Consider the following 21,691-nt stretch of genomic DNA (forward strand, 5'->3'; position numbering starts at 1 on the left):
TTAAACTTAATGATTCAAGTTTTATTTGGAGGGAGTCATTGCTTTAAGACACATTAAAAACAAATTCAACATTCATGAGACCAGAGTTTCCCTAACATAACCTTGAGTTTAAGTAACAATGATGCTGCTGCTTTTGATAAGCTATAACTCCCAGTGGTTATTGTTGAATTTATAAAAAGGGATGGTTTTTACGTTCTTATCATGTTTATAGGTCTGCATGTCAGTCAGATTTAGAGTCATGTAAAGTCAGTTGTTATGGGACGTTGACTGCTCTCATAATGTTGGTGTGACCAGACCCGGGGATCCAGCCTGTCACCACAATCACCATGTCGCCCGACTTGAAGAATCCTCTTGCTTTGCCTGAAGAGGAGCATAGAAAGAAATCGAAAAAGGTTTGTGAGTAAGAAGGTATCATAGCTAATCAGCAGGATATACTCAGACAAACAGCTCACACACACACACACACACACACACACACACACACACACCCCCACCCCCCCCCACCCCCCCCCCCCCCCCACACACACACACACACACACACACACACACACACACACACACACACACACACACACACACACACACACACACACACACACACACACACACACACACACACACACACCTATGTCCATGCCGAAGTTGACCCTGTTGTCTACATCGTCAGCCCAGACGGGAGCAGGCAGAGGGTGGAAGAGGACGGGAAACACTCCTCTCAACAGCTGTGACTGACGTGCCACCTGAGGGAGAGGACCAAATATATCAAGGTTTTGTTACACATTGAGCGTCAAAAAACTACAAATGACCTACAAATAAAGCACTACATAAAAGCTTTTCATAATTGGAAAAGATTAAAAGAGACCAAAAGTATCAAACAGCATTTTATTATGGTAATAGAAAAACATATCTCCGACATCTACATGTAAACCAGTGATATGGCAAAGTCATTTGGTCATCCACTTGAGGATATACGGCCACAATGACCTTTGTCATGCAGTGGTTCCCAACCATTTTTCTGTGTGAAAAATCTATAAAGTAATCCCTATTTGTGATCCCTAATCACAGTTTACTATGACCTGACTTATGATTAGTTAAAACAAAGACAGATTTCCTCAGATTCTTGCATTGTAATCCCTTTTAGAAGAAGTATTTAAATGATGAAAAGGGAAACAATCCTAATATAATTTTGTGCAACCGAAGATATATCTGGTTAAAAAGGTTTTGTTGTGACCTCATGGGAAGTCTCCGCCCTCAGGTTGGGACACATTGATCTCGTACCATTATGAGGTCGATTTAACTTTCAAAGACTCAAAACCTTATCTCAAAAACTAAAAGGCCTAAAAAATGCCTTTCATTTTGCTGTACATATTCAACCCACAACCATCCAGTACCTCCAGCAGCTAATAAATACAAAGCATGTGACTTAAAGTGCCCTTTCATACACATCAACATTTGGCTAAGCATAATGAGCAGAACAACTCATTAAAAGATCCCAAGTATCTTAAATAACTGTGGACCTTTCCCTTTGTTTCACCTTTAATCTCAAAACACAGACATCTGTTACAGACTTATGATAATTATAGCTTGAAATACCAACTCTATTACTATTTCTGTATTACGGTTAAGGTTAATTTGGCTTTGTCTAAATATCTTATTGATGCTTTTGCTTTGGTTTATTTAAGTACAGGCCTTTTCCATCTAAGCTTTAGTCTCTAATACATATAATTTAAGGAGGCACCTTATAGAAACACATTTTTTTTACATCTTACAGGCACTAGCATTTATAATCTGTTTTTCTTAAAACATTAGAACAATATTTGATTGCGTATCTGTTTTGCCGTTATTGTTTTTGTTTCAGTTTTAATGTAAATGTTGTTTCCATCACATACTACTACTTTTTCGTACCATACATTATTTGTACTTCAAAAGGAGATCTTGCTCTCAGTTAAAAAAGACCATCCTGTGATCTGAGATGTAATTGGGATTATCATATTGTCACAGGATAAGACCCCATGCAGGCAGCCGTCCACAGAGCTCGGTGTGTCCACACGACAGATGTGCTGCTCTGACCTCCATGTGGACCATTTATCATGTTTCTTTATATGGATTTAATCCACATGAATTTAAAATCATAATTAACTATGATCTACTCTGAAGCATATAATGACACACTCGTGATCTTTTTAAATGACTGTCCCATAAAACAGAAATACCCTCCAGTAAAATACACTAATAAAAGTGCTCAGTCGATGAGACCTGTTAGACATCTTCAGTGCCGCCATCACTTACAACAAAAGAGAGAGTAAACATTGATTGTATAACACATTTTGCAGTTTTTGGAAAGTGTGACTCATCAACAATTAGGCTGTTTTTCAGCAAGACAAAGGCTCTGCTGGTTCGCAGCGGCAGACTGTACCTGAGGGCACCTGGTGATTGAAATAATGGGACAGCGAGGACGGTACCTGGACAGGAGATGTGCCGCCCTGGAGAGATGGAGAGGGAAAACATATTAGCAAAGGTTGGCACATATGCACAACTATTATATGATTTTTCATTGCGCACCATCATTCAGTAAAAACCCTAAATGTATCTTTTTCGACATTTTCATGTAATTAGAAATAATGTGCACGCTTACACGATAAACTAAGGCTTTCAATATGGTAAACATTTACCTGCTTGAAAATCAGCCTTTCAGCGTTGTCATTGTGAGGGCCTTAGCATGCCTACATTTGCATTCGGATCAAAGCACTTCCGTGTCTAAAGTACACCCTCTCAGAGCTGATAGCATCGCTGTAGACTCTCCGTTTTATTTAATTACAATCTTGATCTAAAATCAAGCTCAGCTGTGTCTGCTCAGCCTTTTTGATTAATTTACACAGCAAAGCAGCCAGAATTCACAAAAAATGCACAACAACTTAAGAGGAACACAACAACCATTAGTCAACATAACCTACCCTAAGGATGTGAAAAGATAAGAAAGAAGAGTACTGCATTATTCAATCTGCAGCTTTGCTTTGAGAGGAAAATCACATCGGTTGTTCCAGCCTTTTGAAGAGCCTGTGTGCATATCCAGAGGGAAGAGGGGAAACTCAAAAACTGTGAGTGACATGTTTACCCAATGTGGGCATGCTTTAGGGCATAGAAAAAGTCAGCTGACTCTCCTAGGAATTCAATCATATTGGATGATTCCACCCGACGGATCAGTGTCCACCACCACCCTTCAGAAGCAAAGCAGAAAGTGGTGTGTCTGTAGGGTGGAAAGCTACACTGCAGAGGTCAGGGTCGTGGAGCGGCAAGTAGAGTGGCTGTCTTTCATGCAGGAGACTGGAGTATCTCTTCAGTTAAAGACAGGCAATCCAAGTTCACCTTTTATTAACGGTAATTACAATCATTCCCAAACCTCATGAGACTAGTTTGAAATGATAGATGAGATAATGAACAGTTTGGCACCTTGTATATGGAAGCCGTGGCATCAGTGCATGTGTTAATGGATATTTGGCCTTTAGTGTAAAAGCGCTTTGAGTGGTGGAAAGGCAAGTCCGTTTACTATTTGTCTGATGATAGCTTAAATATATACAGGTTCCAGTTGATAGGGAATTTATCTTTTCCCTCTCTTTCCCAGTACAGGCACATGGCATTGTGGAAGCTGTTTTTACCAGTATGATAAGGCAGGCCCGTTCTCTGTGCTTGGCTTAAACTACAGCTGTGTCTTAGATATGACCATTAAACAATATTTTCCTCAAACAGCACCAGAGCAGTTTGACCCTGCCAGGGACAGGATTTGTAGTGTCTGGTAGTATAATGTTGATTATGGATCAGGAGTATTAAAGTGTCAGGGACAGGGGAATAGAAAGCTACACTGCAGAGAGTAGTGCAAATCTAAATTCTCCGGCGGTCACCTCGCATAAATCTTTAGTGTTGAGGCTCTTTAATGTACTCCTCCAAGATCACGCCAGTAAGATAATATAATCATTAAACCATAAAATAATCATTTTATCTTGGGCCACTGTAAAGTATAACTTATTATCTATATACTGTAATGAACTGTGAATATTTATATGAAAGGTAACTCTCTCTACTAAGGCAATAAACTTTGGCTCTGTGGGTATACACACCTGCCGCTGGTGGTGAGGACTATGATGGCCCCAGCGCAGCACTTGAAGGAGGACTCTACCGCTCCGATGGCAGTGACCTCTGTGGGGTCAGAGGTGAGAGGAGTGAGGCGACGCAACTCCTCAAACAGCTGCTGGTGGAAAATGGCCGCCTCTGCCTCCCTGCAGATCTGAGAGAAAGAGACAGAGAGCATTATCAGAGGGCACTGCAATAAGTAACACAATGGACATCATGCACACAGAAACACACACCGAGTGCATCATAGCGACTGCCTCCACAGGAAACAGTCCTTTGGCCGTCTCCCCAGATAACATTACACAGTCTGCTCCATCCAGCACGGCGTTGGCGACGTCACTGCCCTCCGCTCTGGTTGGTCGTGGGTGGGCCACCATGCTCTCCAGCATCTACAAACACATGACACATTAGTCTTTTAACCACAACCAAAAAAAACGTTTCCACTTGGATCAATTCATTCATTACAAATAAAGCACTTTTTATGTCACTAGATGAGAAAGTAATGTAAGGCATGCAGGCGTCGGGAACGAGGAGAGGGGAGAATGGCTCTGTGGATGGTTGGGCGGTAGTGGAGGAGAAATGAGAGATCATTTAGAGTGAATCAGGGGAGCATGAGTTCGCAAGATCATTATTGACACGCCGAGACTCTGTGGTATGAGTCAATAAGCAGGGCAGACAGATGGAAAATGAGATTTCAGCGTTGCTTCATGAACTGTATTTTTCTCGTAGGGAAGGAACTGCTGCTAATGCTGATTAGTGTACGTGTGTGTGGAGGGGGGGGGGGTGATTGCGAGCGCAGGTATTGAGTAGCAAAGCTGCCATAACGCTGTCACTCTGTGTCAGGAGCTGTAGCATAAACAAGAAAACAGCACTGTGACTCAACATGGCTGCAGGAGTTGTGTGTGTGTGTGTGTGTGTGTGTGTTAGTGTGTGGGTGTGTGTGTGTGTGTGTGTGTGTGTGTGTGTGTGTGTGTGTGTGTGTGTGTGTGTGTGTGTGTGTGTGTGTGTGTGTGTGTGTGTGTGTGTGTGTGTGTGTGTGTGTGTGTGCAAGGGAGAGGGGTGTAAAAGAGAGGAAATGTGTGTGTCTTTGAGATTGAATCTAATGGAAGTAAGTGTGAGTGCATAATGTAGAAGTGCAAGGTTAATATGCGCCTGTTGAATTTTAATGTTAGTTATTCCAACACATTTGACGTGATCGGGAAATTCTGCAGTTAAGAGTCTAAATTTGCACATTTACAGATTCCTTCTTTGTGTGTTTGTGTCCGTGCTCGCCCCTGACCTGTGTGGCACAAATGACTGGCTTGCCGGCAGAGTTGCAGCGTCCAATCATCATCTTCTGGGCGATGAAGACTTTCTCAGCCGGGATTTCGATCCCCAGGTCGCCCCTGGCAACCATCACGCCGTCACTCTCAGCTAAGATCTCCTGAAAGCTGACGGATAGATTAGAGGAGGATGAGGAGACAAAGGATTGAGAGTTTAGGATAAATATAAAAGGGAGTTGAGGGAAAAAGAGCTCAGAAAGAGGAGTAAGCAGCGATGAAGAAGCAGAGGCACGAAAATGAAGATGATAATGTTTGTTTCTGTGCTTTATGATTATTCAAATGCACATCACGATCTGCAAAAACAGGATTTTGCTCACAGTTCCTGGATCTTGAAAACATGGCGAAGATACTGATGTTAATTATGATCTAAAGAACATGCATAATGTAAGAAATGCAGATCTAAGAAAAAAGCCACAAGAGCATTAGAACAGGACATATCGTGCAACATTTAGAAAAACATCATCATGGATCACATAATCTTCATTATAGGATCTAGTTTTGGGAAATTGCATTTCAATTCCAGCTATAGTTAAATGCTGTCAGCAGTCAATGTGTAACAGGAGGAAACGAGGGATGAGTAATTGGGATGAGAGAGCTGTGACACACATTTTGTTAGATATGATTAGTGGCAGCCCTAACTCACACAGACAGACACAGATTGCTTAGCATTAAAGTGTCAATGCATCACTGACAGCTGGCTTTTCACAGGAGGAGGGATTTTTAATTCCTGTCACACCCTACTGCTGCCAGCTAAAACATATTCAAATATTTTCCTCGACTCACTTCTGAACCCCTTGCCGGCTTTCCACCTTGCTGATCACTTTGATGTCCCGCCCGTGCGGCCCCAGAGTTCGCCGCACATCTTTGACATCCTGGGCCGAGCGGATGAAGCTGGCGAATACGATGTCGATGCCCTGCGCCACCCCGAACCTCAGGTCGGCCTCGTCTCGCTCGCTGACCGCATTCATGTTGATGAGGTCGCAGCCGGGCAGGTTCACTCCTTTACGGCTGCACAGCAGCCCCCCCGACTCCACCACAGTGTCCACCCAGTCAGCTCCTAGAGAGGAGTTAGGAAAACAACAGGTCAAATAAAGGACACTTTATGAATTTGGGATAGCCACAACAGCCCAATTCTTGGTAAAGATTATGCTTTTAAGTTTAGTGGATCGATAGAAGATAGATAGCTGATAACAACAATATAGTAGTGTGGTATACATCATCTTGCAGAAGATAATGAAGATCTCCAGTTTAAGCTCTAGCATACATTTGACACTTATTGTAGGAAAGTCCTTAAAATGTTTGGATTTTGATAAATATCCTAGCTGTATAGACTAGGTGCCCCACTGTGTTTAGCAGACTGTAGAGGCTCCGACAGGATACAGACTAGCATAATAGTGGGAAAGCAGATTTTGTGAGCACATTTGTATTTATTTTATTCACAGGTTATTCAGCTAAGAGAGGTCGCCTCTTTTTAAACAAATGTGATTCAACAGGGCCAATCATTATGTGACCAAATGAGGAGGTCCATTGTTGCTACAAATGGATTAGAGCAACACATTAAAAGGACCAATAGGACTTTGCATAGACCACAATCAAAGTGAATGACAACACTTAGAGGTAAGCTAAAGAAACAAATGCTGTGTTTCTTTTTCTGTATATCATTGTTATCTGTATGATTTCCTTTATGATTTTTTATAGATGATTTCCACTGCAGTCAAATAATAATAATAATAATAATAATAATAATAATATATAAGTAAAACAAGAGGTAAGCTATACAGAAATGCTTGTTAAATTTAACTTAATGTTTTTTACCTGTTTCCAACACTTTGAGTCCAATGAGTCCGTCATCTATAAAGATCTTGTCTCCCTTCTTGAGGACTTGGGGCAGGCTGGGGTAATCCACCCAGACCATTTTCCCGTCTGTGTTGTCTCTGTCGTTCTCTGATGCCACCACACGGACATGGCTTCCCTTTTCCAGCTCCACCTCCCCCTCCACTTTCTATACAAAGAGAGCGAAACAAATACACACACACACACACACAGGAAAGAAAAACGGTCTTTGAGTAAACACTATGATCATCCCTGTGTTCAAATCAGTTTTAAGAAAACTAAAGACTCAATTATTGCCTTTTTGATGTTGATTGAATTAAGTGTTATTTTGTTGTTTGTGTTAACGTGCCTACATACTGACGTAGACTTGCAAGCTGTTGTTGTTAACCATGAACATAAGAATCAACAAACTCAGATATTTTAATGCTACATTTTTCTCAATGAATATATTCTCCCTTGCATGAAAGGATAAGGGTACAGCAACCCTCCCAGTTCTCATCTTTGAATTTGAATATAGTTCATGTGCTATCTGTTGGTACTAATAAATGAGGAAGAGCAAATATTTATCTTCCACTGCTTGCTTTAGCAAAACCCCAATCTGCGTCTGAGCTGAGCTGAAGCCCGCTTGATCCTAAACACATGCGGGTTTAATTTAATGGCTTGCTGAGCAAGTGTGTGTTATGAATAATTCTGGTAATTAAGATAAGCAAATGATGATGATAACATGAAAGACCTCCACTGTACGGGGTTATCATTTTCCCACAAAAAGGCCCACTGCTTTTTACTCACAATTAGTTGTTCTCTTATATTGTTGTCCTTATTTTGAGTTTAAAACAACAGTTTATTACTTTAAGATTTAATTTGAAGCGTGACCGTTCTTTTAAGCTATCAACATTTTTCCTGTTAATGTAAATTGTCTTCGTTTTGCAAGGCCAAGGCATGACATATAGTTACAAAAAGAGGATATACATAATGTAAAATATATTAAAAAACAATGGTTAAATTTAATATATGTACAGCACATGTTAGTTTCTCCCTTTTATCTTCCTATTGAGCTTTTTAACATAATTAAGAAAAGACAAAACAAGCGACAACCAGCGTGCAGCTCACACGTCATGCAGAACATTTTCTGAAACAATCAAGGCATGGAAAGTTTCCAAGAGCTTTGTGTTATTTGTTCAGCAGACAGCGCTCACTGCACTTGCCAAATAAAAAATGTAGGCAACAACCGGTAAGACATGATGAGGATAGAAAGCAGTCGACAAACCGTCAGCACGTCCTACAGCTGACTGAATGTGGAATAACTTCAGACGGTTTGATGGATAAAGCATGAGATGTTTACCCCTTTCACTAATCCAGTGCGGATCTCTGGACCCTTCGTATCCAAGGCAATGGCAACCGGCCGGTAATACAAGGGGTCAGAGGTTATCGTCTCCACCGCCTCTCGGATGTTTTTGATGGTTTCCCCGTGGTACTGACAGACACATAGAGGGAGACCGAGAGTCAATACATGGCTGAAGGAAAACATGTGTACAACTGTAACTGGGAGTAATGGTGCTGTACATACCTCATGTGAGCCATGAGAGAAATTAAGGCGTGCAATATTCATTCCTGCCTTGACCATCTCTTGGAGTTTGGGGATTGATCGTGACGCAGGACCTTAAAAACACAGAAGTAAGAGATAGAACAATTTATGTTAAAACAAAGCTGAAACAATAAGGAAAAGACTTTTTTCAGCCCAAAGTGACTCACATAAAGTCAATGGTTCCAGTTCTCAAATTTGGCAATTGGTGTTTTCAATAGTATTGAAGTGAAAACGTTTGTGTTTTGGATTGTCGATTTGAATAAGCAATTTAAATATGTCATTTTGTGTTCTGGAAATCTATGAGGACCTTGTTTTAACAATTCCTGATATTTTATTGGCCATCAAAATAATTGGATGCGATTGATGAATTGAAGTTTACATGTGGAGCTCATCTTGAATTGTCATCACAATTAATAAAGAATTTGGTAATGTTCAGCATGTTTTGGATATGCTCTCAAGCTTCCCAACTTTTTATGAAAATCAGCAAACACTGGAGCAAAAAACATAACCCTCTTAGCAGAAATAGCTAAAATAAGCTGTTATCTACCACGGGTTTATTCCTTTGGACACAAGAAATACCTGCTCCTTTAAGGTTGAATCTAGAAAATCAGACCTCTCAAGAAGTAAGTAACAATTTGTGTATTGTGTTTTGCTCCTAGTAATCTTTCCTTTTTTCTCGGCAGGAGAAAGGCAGAGCGAGCCAAGACGCAAACTCTGCCAAAACACTGAGAGCCACCGAGCAGCACCCCAGAGATGTCAGCCTGACCGACAGCCAGCGATGACATAAATACAACAGTGGCAGAAAACAAACATGAAACTGAGACTCAGTGTCAGAGAACTGCTGTCACACTCACCAATGGTGCAGATTATGCTGGTGTTGCGCGCTGTGATTGGCTCCTGGTCGATGTCCAGCAGACAGAGATGCTCTAGGAAAGTGTCGGCCATGCTGGCGTCGAGTTGCTGCCGTTGGATGAAAGAATCGGGCAGTGTCATCACATCAGAGTAGCGCCTGATGCGAGCTGTAGCAAAGAAGAAGCAGAGAAATACTGTTAGCGGGATGAAGTCAGTCATGAAAACTCTACACCTTTCAGTTTTTCTCAGTGAAAAGGATAAGGATGAACAACACTTTGGGTAGCCTGAGTAGCATATGTTGAGATATAAAGGGCACACAGATTTTACATTAACTAACTAAAGCATGCAGGATTCATGTTGACATTCATCTGTCATACGTCTCAGTTATATGGTAAAACAAAAGAAGCACTGCAGGGGGAAAAGATTCTTACGAAAAACAACACATTTGAAGGCAGGAAGGAACACTGATATTAATGCCATGAAGCGGTAATAAAAAGGGCTATATGGTGACATTTGAAACAAATGAAAACACAAAAAGGGTCTCAACTCTAGGAATCCCTTGATATAAAGATGGCTGTATTTGATGAAACTGAAGGAAGGCATGCAGTTTCTTCGAATATTATCCTACCCTGTAATGAACTGTGGTAACAGCTATCAGACTCAAATGCAGCCTTAGGATTAGGGAAAACATGATTCAGGCAGGTACAGCTTTGCATTTCTATAGCAGCGCGCCGAGCTGTAGCACTTCCAAATCCTCCAACTCTTTGTGTAAATAATGCAGCAGACTTCCTCGCCAAGATGCATTGAAGTGTCTGTTTTTTTGCAAGGCTTACTCAGTTACTGCTGTCGGGTAAGCCAAAACCAACGCTTCAAATGTATCTCCCAGTATAGAAACCATCCACAACATTAGACTGTAAGGTAGCATGTCCACTCAAACACACTTCCATTATCATGCTAAATGTTAATTCAATCCTTGCCAGACATCAAAGAAATATTCACTCCACATACTTCAAAGAAACAGTGTCTACACTTCAGCTGCAGTCTTCCAGGATGAGAAAGATAGATAGAATCAGAGGATGAAACCCTCTTTATTGTCACATACATGCACACAGCAGAGCACACACAGTGAAATTGGTCCTCTGCATTTAACCCATCCTAGTACTAGGAGCAGTGGGCAGCTACCGTGCAGCGCCCGGGGAGCAATGGGGAGGGGGGGATTGGAGGTGACCGCTGCCTTGCTCAAGGACACCACAGCAGGGCCTAGGAGGTGAACTGGGACCTCTCCAACTAGCAGTCCACTTTCCGTATTTTTCAAGTCTGTTCGGGGACTTGAACCGGCAACCCTACGATTCCCAGTCCAAGCCCCTACTGACTCAGCCACTGCTGGAGATCAGCTTCAGTTTAAGGTTAGGGTTAGGGTTAGGGTTCCCAGGCAAGGTAGCAGGAGTTTGAAGGCAACATTAAGGCCCAATTCCAAATTCCCAAAAGCTTTGGGACGAACTCCCCTCTCTCCGACAGAAACAGGTAATGTATTAAATCTTCGTAACAAGGGTTTTAAATCAGCATATTTCGGACAAAAAATTATACAAAATAAATATTATAAAACTCAAAATACACTGCAGTTAATTTTTTGTAAATCTTTATTTATAAGCTTGGTTTTGAACAGTCCCTGTAAATATCCAAAACGTGACAATGAAATGAACAAGTCTCCCTTTTTCTAGACTAGACTGTATGACGATATTAAATGTCTCAGTTTACCAGTAAATGTTTGCACGAAACTATTTGTACACAACGTGCTTCATGATGGACACAGACAGAGTTGGTAGGGAAGCAGGTGAATTCAGAACCGAGGCCCACTCCCCACTTGTTGTTTAGGGACAGCGCCTAATGTGCAAACAAGTAATAGAAGTTGGAAGTCGGTTTGGAATTGTGCCTTAAACTCTGATGGGACCGTTGAAGAGAGTGGGAACAGGTGTGCAGATGGGCGGGGAAGTCAGATGATGTGGAAAGGAGGGAAAGTCTCAGGACATGGGGTTGATGGATGGAAATGGCAACGAAAGGGCTTTGAGAGTTGAAAAGGGGACAGAGAAGCAGACTGTGACGGGAGAAAGAATGAAGACAAACTGAGGGTCATGGAAGAGGAACTGGAAGAGACTGATATGGCTGCTCTTTTGTTGTTGTGCAGTCTGTGTGGAAGATACATGCTCTTCTCTGTCCTATTATTTAGAGTGCCAATGCATTCTTCATAAGGACATGATTCATGAAAAGACGAGTGTGAAAGCTAAATATATATATTTTTTAATCTGGTGTGAAGCCAACAATGAAACAATGCATGAAGTGTGGTTTGAAGACAACACAGGGATGTAATTCTGTGTTTTTGGCCACTTGATAAATAGGTCTATTATTACTCCTACTGTAGCTCTGGTTTGGTCTCCACACATTTCTGAGGGAAATATCTGGATTTTTAGCTACCCAGTTCACCAGCTAGTCATTTCCTGTGTCTTTCTACTGTTCCGTGTCCTACAGGTACTGGCTGCAAATTAAGCTTCAGCAGGTTCTAAAGTAAACCAAAACGCTGAAGTTACAAATTGTAAAACCGAAACAGTGACTCGAAAGATAAGGCAGGAAATTGCGGTCAGGTGAAAAATGATCTGGGGCTTCATCTCTTCAAGCTGTTCATTGAGCCATTGTTACTATACAAATGTAATTATTACATATATTTCCAAATGTCCAAATGATATTTCAGTAGACACTCAAACTGTTTCTCAACAAAGAGGCAATTTTAAGCCAGAAAAATAGTTGTTATGCTTATCTTATTATGTCTTTTTTATATATGCACGGCTCTTTAAGCCTTTTAACACTGACTGGCAGTACCTGTCACCACTGCTGCTACAAAACCTGAGAGTCGAAACCTGTAAACTGAGGCTGTCTTTCATGCAAAGTAATGTGGTACCTGGTTGAACGCTCTGAAACAGTTCAATGCCATCCATTCAAAAAAAAAAGTCAGAATCAATCATGCCTGCAATTTCTGCCACCACAGGGGAGGAGGGAGTAAAGACCATCGAGGGGAAGGACGAGAGAAGAGCTTTACAGACAAGGTCGCTGCAAATGGCACAATGTGAGCAAAGAGGTGAGGATAAAAGAGTGAAAGGAGGGGGGAGGACGGGAGGGCGAGGTGATGAGAAAAGGAATCTAACAATAAAGGTTTCTTTGGATCTATAATGGACAAAAAAGAAAGGCTCAATTATTATTTTTCCTCTGCCTGCAGGATTAACAACTTGTTGACCTTAATCATTTAATGGTGTTATTTTGTAATTGTGTGCTATAAATTAGAGTGCTCTGTCGAGAAGGGACAGAATGACAAAGTTGGAAGTCTGCAGAGGACGATGAAATAAGTGATTTTACAGGTTAATGTGAACATGCACACAGCTCCTCTACCCTGTGGATTTGGTAGCTGTCAGTGTATTCTCCTCTCTTTCTGTTCAAGTCATTCTCTCTCCCTCCACCTCCATGTGACCCAGTTCTCCCGCACCGCTGCACACATCATTACGTGTCCCACTGAGATCCTCCAGATCCGACACATCCCACAGTGTATACATGGAAACACACGTACACATGTGGATGCACGTACCTGTTACTGGAAGGCTGGCTTAAAAATAACGCAGGTCAAAGACATCTGCAAAATATCAGTCAATGGCACAGAGAGTATGACTGATAAGATAGGTGAGGCAGGTGATGGGTGTGTCCTATTTGCAGAAGGGCACGTTCCTGCATGAACGCAGGTCACTGTGCATGTGTGCAATGGACCGGTGAACTCAAGGCAAGAGAGCGGTTGTCCAACTTCTGCACTGAAGTTTAAAAGTATATGACAAATGACACATTGAGGCATAATCCAACCTGCAAGAAACATCAGGACCATTTCTGATGAAATAATTTGATTTGTCATAACCACAGATATTGGAACATGATAAATGAATAGCCACAAATACAGAAAATTGACACATATATCTCCTGTGTCTTTGCACTTCACTCTTACAGTTAATCCAGATAAATCATTCCAGGTTTTTTGGGGCTTTTTTAATCATGCTGAAGTTATATGACAAATATATAAAAGTTGTTAGAGCTACACAACCACATACTATAAAACAAAATGAGTGTTCCACTTACCCATTTTACCCATAAATACATCCATTGTTTATTAGAAATTCACTGCACAGCTCTTCCTTCTCTACTGGTTTATTTGTATTTCAATGTCCTGCAATCTCTCTATATTTGATCCTCTGCCTTTATCCTTGTGTGTGCTCAGGTCGTGCACTTTTCATTCTGTAAGTCTAGCGTCAGCGGAACAAGCCTCGTTCAGTCTCCTTCCTTCAGTTTCACACTCTGACCCCTCTGATCCCCCCCCCCCGTTTCTCCTCCCACTTGTTCATTTGGATGGGGGCCATGCACTGCTTGCAACACAGGAAGGATTTCGGATGAATAAGTAGCCAAGGTGATGCTAAACAAGGAAAGAACTTCATGCGGCGGTGATGACACTGAACTATCAGGGTGTACAGTACAAAGTGATGTATTGCTGCATCGCTGCACGTTATGTCACCCTAACCCCGAACTTGAAACACTATTAACCTCAAACAAGAGACTTTCTAGTGCTTTCGAATTACTGTGAATTGTGCTGAAACTATTTGTTGTTTTTTGACCCAAAGAAAAATATCATTAACATTTCAATAAACATTGCATTTCTCTTTCCAGCCTCTCAAATGTTGATGCTTTTCTTTTTGTTTTATTGTTGTAAAACTTTTTGGTTTTTGAAAAACTAAACATTTGAAGACATCAAATTAAATTGTGCAACTTTTTTGAAAATGTAAGATGTCTGTTTAAATAAAACAATTGTTATCCTTTTTTCTGACAAATGATTTGTTAAATGTTTAAAGAATAAATGAACACATTAATACACGCAGGAAGCATTGTAATAGGCCAACTGTAAATAGATCATTTAGAAATGGCTGTACAGTATTTCAAGACAGCCGTTATAAACGTTCATAAGTTATTGAAAAACATGTTTAAACCCAAATGGCCTACAGCAAAGTTGAATACATATGAAGAACTGAAAAGGTAAAAAGACAGTTTTATAATTCAAGAGGAGTACTAAACTGCTAAACCAAAGAGCAGCTTTATTAATAGCTTCTAACTGTGTTTAAAGTAGTAGTCAATTATTAACCATCCAGTGATAATACACATTTTTAAACTCGACTTGCTATAAAACGATATTTTTCTAGACCAGAAAAACAAGTCAGAAGTAGTTTGTGGGAAATTGAGTTTGAGGTTCTAATCCCAGAAAGTTTTTATACCTTGGAAAAGTCTGTATCGTTTTTAATCTGTTGTCCTCCACACTTTGCATTCACAGCAGCTTGCTGTTTTATTGGAAAACACACAAAACCGTCTCCATGTTCTACTCTGATAACAGCTGATGTTATAAAACTGTGAGACTTCGACAGATGAGATGACACAGAGAGATGATGTGTCTTCAACTCACTGACACAGATTACTGAGCGTTTCCTGGAGTGCATGGAGCTGATTTTGTATCCATGCAGAGTCATACAGGACCCAGACTGACAGTCAGATGGTGTAAATCTTTAGCCAGAGCACAAACAGACCTTTGTTCCTCAGACAAACCTGCAGCCCTTTGTGCCACACACCTATGATATAATGTTATTGAACAAAATTACCCGACTGGAGTAAAGGTTGGTTTTACACATGCAGACCAAAGTGCAACAATATCAAAATAATATGCAACTTGTCAACACTTCTAATAAAAACAAATAAGTAAAACAGGGACTTGGTGGTATGCTACTTTAACTTTCATTTTTTGGGAACATCAAGCACTTCAGTTTCATGTTTCAGGAGTGTTTTTATGAAACGTGTCAGCGAACAATTGACTATAGGGGACACAATAAATCATCATTATCTGATGGGGGAAAATCAACAGTGTGCAAGAAAAGTGTTTCAGAAGAAAAATAAACAACCTGACAAAAATAGCTTGTAATATGAACAGCAGGGTACAGAAAATGGACGCTGCATAAGAGCTTACACAGTAGTTTACAAAGGCAGATTAGGAACTAAGGTTTTAAAGTTTAGATATTAATAAAGGAAATAACCAACCTGTGAGATCCATGAAGCAGGCCAAGAGGGCAGTGAGGAGGGATCAAAGGGAGGGACAAGACTGACACATTTAAATGAATGTGTTGATGTGCGTGACAGCGCCATCTGGTGGAAAACAATGCTACTGTTGCTTTTGCGAGCTGAGCCACAATAAAGACAACAGGAGAAAGACATTTTAGGCTACTTTATTTACCAGCAATATTAATGTTTTTAGTTGAAGGCTAAGTATTTTAGGATGCAAGAAAAACTCAGTGTCCCGAGAGTATCATCAGGAAAAGGGTTGTCATGTTGTGAGAATTTAAGCTACAAAGTGTGATGAAAAAATGTTGATAGCATTAGTCTCTTTCGTGTGTGTGTGTGTGTGTGTGCGTGTGTGTGTGTGTGTGTGTGTGTGTGTGTGTGTGTGTGTGTGTGTGTGTGTGTGTGTGTGTGTGTGTGTGTGTGTGTGTGTGTGTGTGTGTCAGAGTTGGCTGAAAGTGATCCTTGGCGGGGTCTCAGGCTGGAGGATGAGGGTGCATGTGGTTTTGATGTCCTCTGAGGATGACACGCTGAGATGAAAGCTCAGCAGGATCTAAACAGAGAGGGGGGAGAGAGAAGAGGTCATGGAGGCGTTAATACTGAGTTAGAGCACTGAAGAGCACATGTTGAGAAGGTTTACACTCATGCTGTACTTAGCAACAGTTATTGAAAGTAACTAAGTACATTTAAAGAGGACACATAATGCTCTTTTTCAGGTTCATATTTCTATTTTGCGCCTCTCCTATGACATATTTAGATGCTTTAATGTTCCAAAATTGCTGCAGCACCTCTTTCACCCTCTGTCTGAAACCAGAGCCCAGTCTGCTCTGATTGGTTAGCTGGCCGGCTCTGTTGTGATTGTTCAACTGCTTAGAGATGTCCCGCCTCTTTGCCTATTATGTGCAAAGTGCTCGAGCAAGCCAATACATCGCCTTTGCAGACCATCTACATGCACAAAAACTTATATAACTCATGGAACACGGGAAAGGGAACACCCAAACAACATAATAGGGCCTTTTTAACATGAGTATAATCAAGGGTTCTTACAAAAAGAGAATATACTCATAGAATGAAAAGAAAACTAAATTAGAATTCCAAGTTAGTGGAAAATGACACTATTTCCATTTTATGCTTTTTGCTTCACATCCTTCCTCTCTGACTTCATCCTCCTTTTCTCATCTGCTATTACTCACATGCATGAGTAAGAACTGCATCTCGTTCTCAGCAATCCTCCTTCCGACACACTGCCTCGCCCCAAAGCCAAACGCCAGGGAGCGAAACCCCCCTGCCCCCTCTTCTCTCTGGCCACCCTCTCTGCTGCTGCCCCACCGCCCGGGGTCAAAGCACAGTGGATCCTCAAACACGTCTGGACTCCTTCCCAGGGGGTAAAGACAGGCCTGGACCATAGTCTGAGGGGAGAGATGATGGCATCACACACACTGATGTCAGCTGAAGCAATGAATCGACTCAATGTGATACTCTGATCACTCACCCCAGCAGGAATGTGGTAATTCTGAATAACAATGTCTTTGATCGGATACCGCTGCACTGTCGTTCCCACCGGATATAACCTGACACAACACACATACACAGCACACACACAAAAGTGTTACCATTCACTTGGAAATACAGTACATATAAGTCATGTATAAACAATATATCATATTCATCATCACTTTAATCAGCACATACATCACATACGAGCAAAAAAAATGCTTTCAGCAAAACAAGGATTGTGCATTTCTGCCTCCCTATTATTGACACTATTGCGACGTGAGACTTTTGCCTTATATTTTGGATATTGTAATTTAGCATGTTGTCTTTGCCATCTTGTCTTGTCCTGGTTTTGATCAAAGGTTGGTTTTGAAGCAACATGCTCTGTATTCTATAGGAACCTGCAGGCAACCGAGTACATACACACTGCAGAGGTGGGAAGTGTGTGTATCTAGGTGGCCTACTTTAATCAGGCCATGAGCAAATGTCTTGCTGTACCTGAGAATCTCCTTGATTGTGCCCTTCAGTAGAGGCGCCCCCTGCAGGGCTTTCTGAGGGTCACCACCAGCCTGAGCACATGACGCCCTCACCTGCTGCCTCACCCTCTCCTGCACCTCCGGGTTACGGCCCAGCTCAAACAGAGCAAACTGCAGGGGCACTGCTGTCTGCAGAGAGGGGGATGACAGGTGACAAGGAGTCAGTCAGTGACAGGTAAACAAACAAAAACAACGAAAGACAAGCACACACCGTGTCCACCCCTCCAGCCATCAGCTCAGTGATGTTGGCTTTGATGAGGTCCAAAGAAAGCTGTCCTTTCTCCATGAGTTGACCCAGAACCCCGGTGTACCGAACTCCAGCTGCTCCGGCCCCGGACCCCCGAGCCTGTGAGGAAGACATTCGCTGGTACCCCTTCTGGATCCTCGCCTCCGCTGGAATAAGATGAGTAAAAGATGACACAAAAGTCCGAAAAGATGGCAGTAATGAGGTAGGATACTGAAACAGATTGAATCAAGTCAAGCATCCTTCACATTCAGTTCCTGCCTAATTACTGGGATACTCTTTCAGGCATCACTTATGATATTCACTTTTCCCACATGCAGACATTCAGGACCATTTCCGTCTGCTTAACACATGCCATGGCATTGCTGAAACAGATTGGGCAAAACGCAGTCTAGCAGGCTTGAATGCCACACTTATGGATGGCAACCCCAATAAACCAAGCAGAAGACAAATAAGGAAAGGCAGGTTTGGACGTACATGAACGTTATTTTAGTTAGAAATAAACCTTTACATGCTGACCTTAAAATGGACTGTACCGCCATTTCCCCTGTAATGTAACTAAGTGGTAAACTAGTGATACCGAATTCCCTGAATATCAATTCCTGCTCCCATTCACAAATGACCCAATGCATCCATTGTTCCTGAACATTTCAGGGGTAGACTGCATGTGTGACTACAGAGAAAGTAGATACCATGGCTAAAGATGTGGTCCCATGCATTGGCGTGCTGAGTCCACAGGGGAGCGCCGATGCGAAGCAGCAGACGAGGGGGCAGGTAGAGGAGAGGAGGGGTTGTTGCCAGCATTCGCTCCACAGCCCAGATGAACTTCTGGGACTCCAGGGAGGGAGATGAGGAGAAGAGGCCAATACGCTCTCCATAGAGCACATGGCAACTGGCTACAGAGGGAGGAGGGAAGGTGGGGAAAAGAGATATGTGTTTCAAGGTATGCAAACAAGCTAAGGCTCAAAAAGGTTGAAAACACAGTTGAATTTTTTCTTTAACTAGTAAAAATAACAATCTCGAATATGCTATGAAACCAACTGACTTATTTTCCTTTTTTTAAAATTGAACCTTTGAAGCATTAGCTGGCCCTATGGGTTAAAGTATAGTCAAATCCAGTTCCACAGAGAGCGCATACGTTTTCTCAGAGGAACTGCCTCTCCTCGATCCATCAGCTTTGACACATGCTTGTATTATATTAACTTCCCATCCCTGACTGGAATAGAGTTTCTTGCAGCTCTATTCCTATCCTGGCTTAGCACCTTTCTCCGTGTGCTGTGGTCCATTAGTAGCAGACTAGCATGACTCAAAGTCATTAACTCTCCCTCCTTCACGCTCTCTCTCTCTCTCACACACACACACACACACACACACACACACACACACACACACACACACACACACACACACACACACACACACACACACACACACACACACACACACACACACACACACACACACACACACACACACACACACACACACACACACACACACACGTGAATGTGGCATGTTGCAGATAGGCTCATGAAAGGAGCAGAATGCGGGAGCTTTGATCGTCTTTGTTAGTGTTTCTATTTTTAAAGGTGCCTGTTCTCCTTGACCTCCTACATCTATAATATGTTAGCGACAGATATGCCTCGGGTTAAAATAAGATTTGGTTCTCATGAGAGCAGAGAATAATTTAGAATAAAACTAAAAACAGAAGCAATGAGACATTAGCAAGGAATAGCAGATTTTTGGAAGGGTAATTTATTATTCCTCTGACATGATAAGATGTCGCAGCCTACGTCAGCATTTGTGATTCAACTTAGCTAATAAATACGGTGGATGAAAGCCAGTCTAAATGGGGAGATGACATTTATCCAACAATCCCCTCCCACAGGATTTCAATGTCATGACAAATATGTATTATACTCACCAGAATAGAATGAGTCAGCATTTTGGGTACCCATGTAAACTTATACTGTGCAATCAAACTAAGAAACCACAGGTCACAAATCACTGACCTTCTAGTGCAAATCGGAAGAGGTCAGGACTTGGATCCACGGTCAGACTTCGTTTCCCATCCTCGCCTCTGCCCTCCTTCTCCACTCTCGCCTGCAGCATTCGACTAAAATCCCTTGCAACCTCATCAAGCAGTGGCAGAAAATGCTTTACTGGTGCACTCATCATCACCTCCCTGTTGAGTATTAGACGATCTGCTCGCCACTCCTCACCGTTCCTGTGAAGAGAAGAGTCGAAGGGAGCATATAAGCTAAGCTGATTCACTTTAGCTAAGTCATTGTGAAGCACAACAACTGGTTTGGAAAACTAGTATAACTTTCTCAGCAGATGTGCTGTTCAGTTACCCAAATACCTCTTAAGTACAGTTTCTGTTTCCCTATCAATTTCTGTTTCCCCTTGATTCGCAATAATTTCTTCTGAAATTGAAACATTTTTCTACAAATGCAAACCTTGAGCCATCCAAATAATTGCAAAGATGTTACATACATGTCGATATTCTTTGTGTAGGAGCTTTAAAAGCTACAGCAACAAGAGTATAGTGGAATACTTCCCGAAATGATTAAGGCACCACCAAAAAATAAGGAAGTTGATGATGGCACAAGGAATTTCATGCATGCACACACACACAACAAAAACTTCTTGCATATCAATGACTATGATGTCCCCAAATGGATGGTGACTCACCATTGGTGAGTCCCCACAAAGTGAGTTAAACAGACACACAGTGTATTACTACAACTTAAGTTGAACACAGGTGTGGAACTGACTTGAGGAAGACTCCCTTGCTGAGCTGCCGTGTCTCTCTGTGTGTTGCCCAGGCCTGAAGGGTCATGCGTCGGGGGTGTATGCCCTCTGAGCGAAACAGCTCAGCGATGTCTGGAGGCAAAATGATGTTCACACTGCTCTGGGTGCCCACATGTTCCCTAAACAGAAACACAACCACACACACAAACAGAAAAGCTATGGTGTTAACTTATATGTATTACTTTCAATTGAATATATTACAAAACAACTCTTCATTTTCAAGGGTCAATGACACGCTTAAGGCGAGGCCATCCTGTCTTCCTGCTACCTGTAGATCGGGCCGAGGGCTTTGAAGGTCCTCTCCATGTGCAAGTGAAGATGCCGGAAACGATCTTCTCTCCAGAACTTCACCAAGTTGACCCAGCCCCTTCTGCCTGTGTGAGGGATCTCCTCAAAGCTCCTCACCCGTCCATCCACACCCTTCTTTCTAACTCCTGTACTCTCTGCTGCTTTTCTGCCTTCCAACTTCCCATGTGCCACTGTCCCCGCCGCCGCCATGCTAAAAGCTCTCTGAGGTGCGACGCCACAGAGCAGATTTCTGGACCCGCAGGTTTGCTGTGCTCTGACACACACAGTCACTCGGATGTACATGCTCCTCATGGTCCAAACGAGATGTGTCCGTCGGTCTCATTCAGAGTTGTTACATCGCTTGTTGTCTTCAATTATTTCCCGCCTTCTACCTCAACCTCATATCCTTGAATGTGCT

At 42.0% G+C, this 21,691-nt stretch overlaps 2 protein-coding genes across 3 annotated transcripts; both read right to left on the reverse strand.

Moving 5' to 3' along the window:
* On the reverse strand, positions 1-15,940 carry pklr (pyruvate kinase L/R). 2 transcript variants are annotated; one of them, XM_063878908.1, is made up of 12 exons: positions 15,880-15,940; positions 9,723-9,887; positions 8,851-8,942; positions 8,626-8,757; positions 7,266-7,452; positions 6,234-6,507; positions 5,408-5,558; positions 4,365-4,517; positions 4,116-4,282; positions 2,417-2,483; positions 626-740; positions 1-360 (listed from the first exon to the last, which is right to left on the reverse strand). In XM_063878908.1, the coding sequence occupies exons 1-12, from the start codon at positions 15,890-15,892 to the stop codon at positions 254-256; spliced, it is 1,623 nt and encodes a 540-aa protein (XP_063734978.1). In that variant the 5' UTR covers positions 15,893-15,940; the 3' UTR covers positions 1-253. The 2 variants fall into 2 exon arrangements, with proteins under 2 accessions (XP_063734978.1, XP_063734977.1); XM_063878907.1 differs by lacking the exon at positions 15,880-15,940 and adding an exon at positions 13,888-14,100.
* Positions 15,941-16,048: 108 nt separating this feature from the next.
* Positions 16,049-21,668, reverse strand: LOC134861593 (cytochrome P450 11B, mitochondrial). The gene is made up of 9 exons (XM_063878906.1): positions 21,254-21,668; positions 20,949-21,104; positions 20,184-20,398; positions 18,864-19,067; positions 18,139-18,320; positions 17,890-18,056; positions 17,390-17,468; positions 17,091-17,306; positions 16,049-16,450 (listed from the first exon to the last, which is right to left on the reverse strand). Exons 1-9 carry the CDS (start codon positions 21,583-21,585, stop codon positions 16,340-16,342), a joined length of 1,662 nt encoding a protein of 553 aa, XP_063734976.1. The 5' UTR covers positions 21,586-21,668; the 3' UTR covers positions 16,049-16,339.
* Positions 21,669-21,691: the final 23 nt, after the last annotated feature.

This window comes from Eleginops maclovinus, chromosome 3, assembly GCF_036324505.1.
Source record: "Eleginops maclovinus isolate JMC-PN-2008 ecotype Puerto Natales chromosome 3, JC_Emac_rtc_rv5, whole genome shotgun sequence".
NCBI classification, from domain to species: Eukaryota; Metazoa; Chordata; class Actinopteri; order Perciformes; family Eleginopidae; genus Eleginops; species Eleginops maclovinus.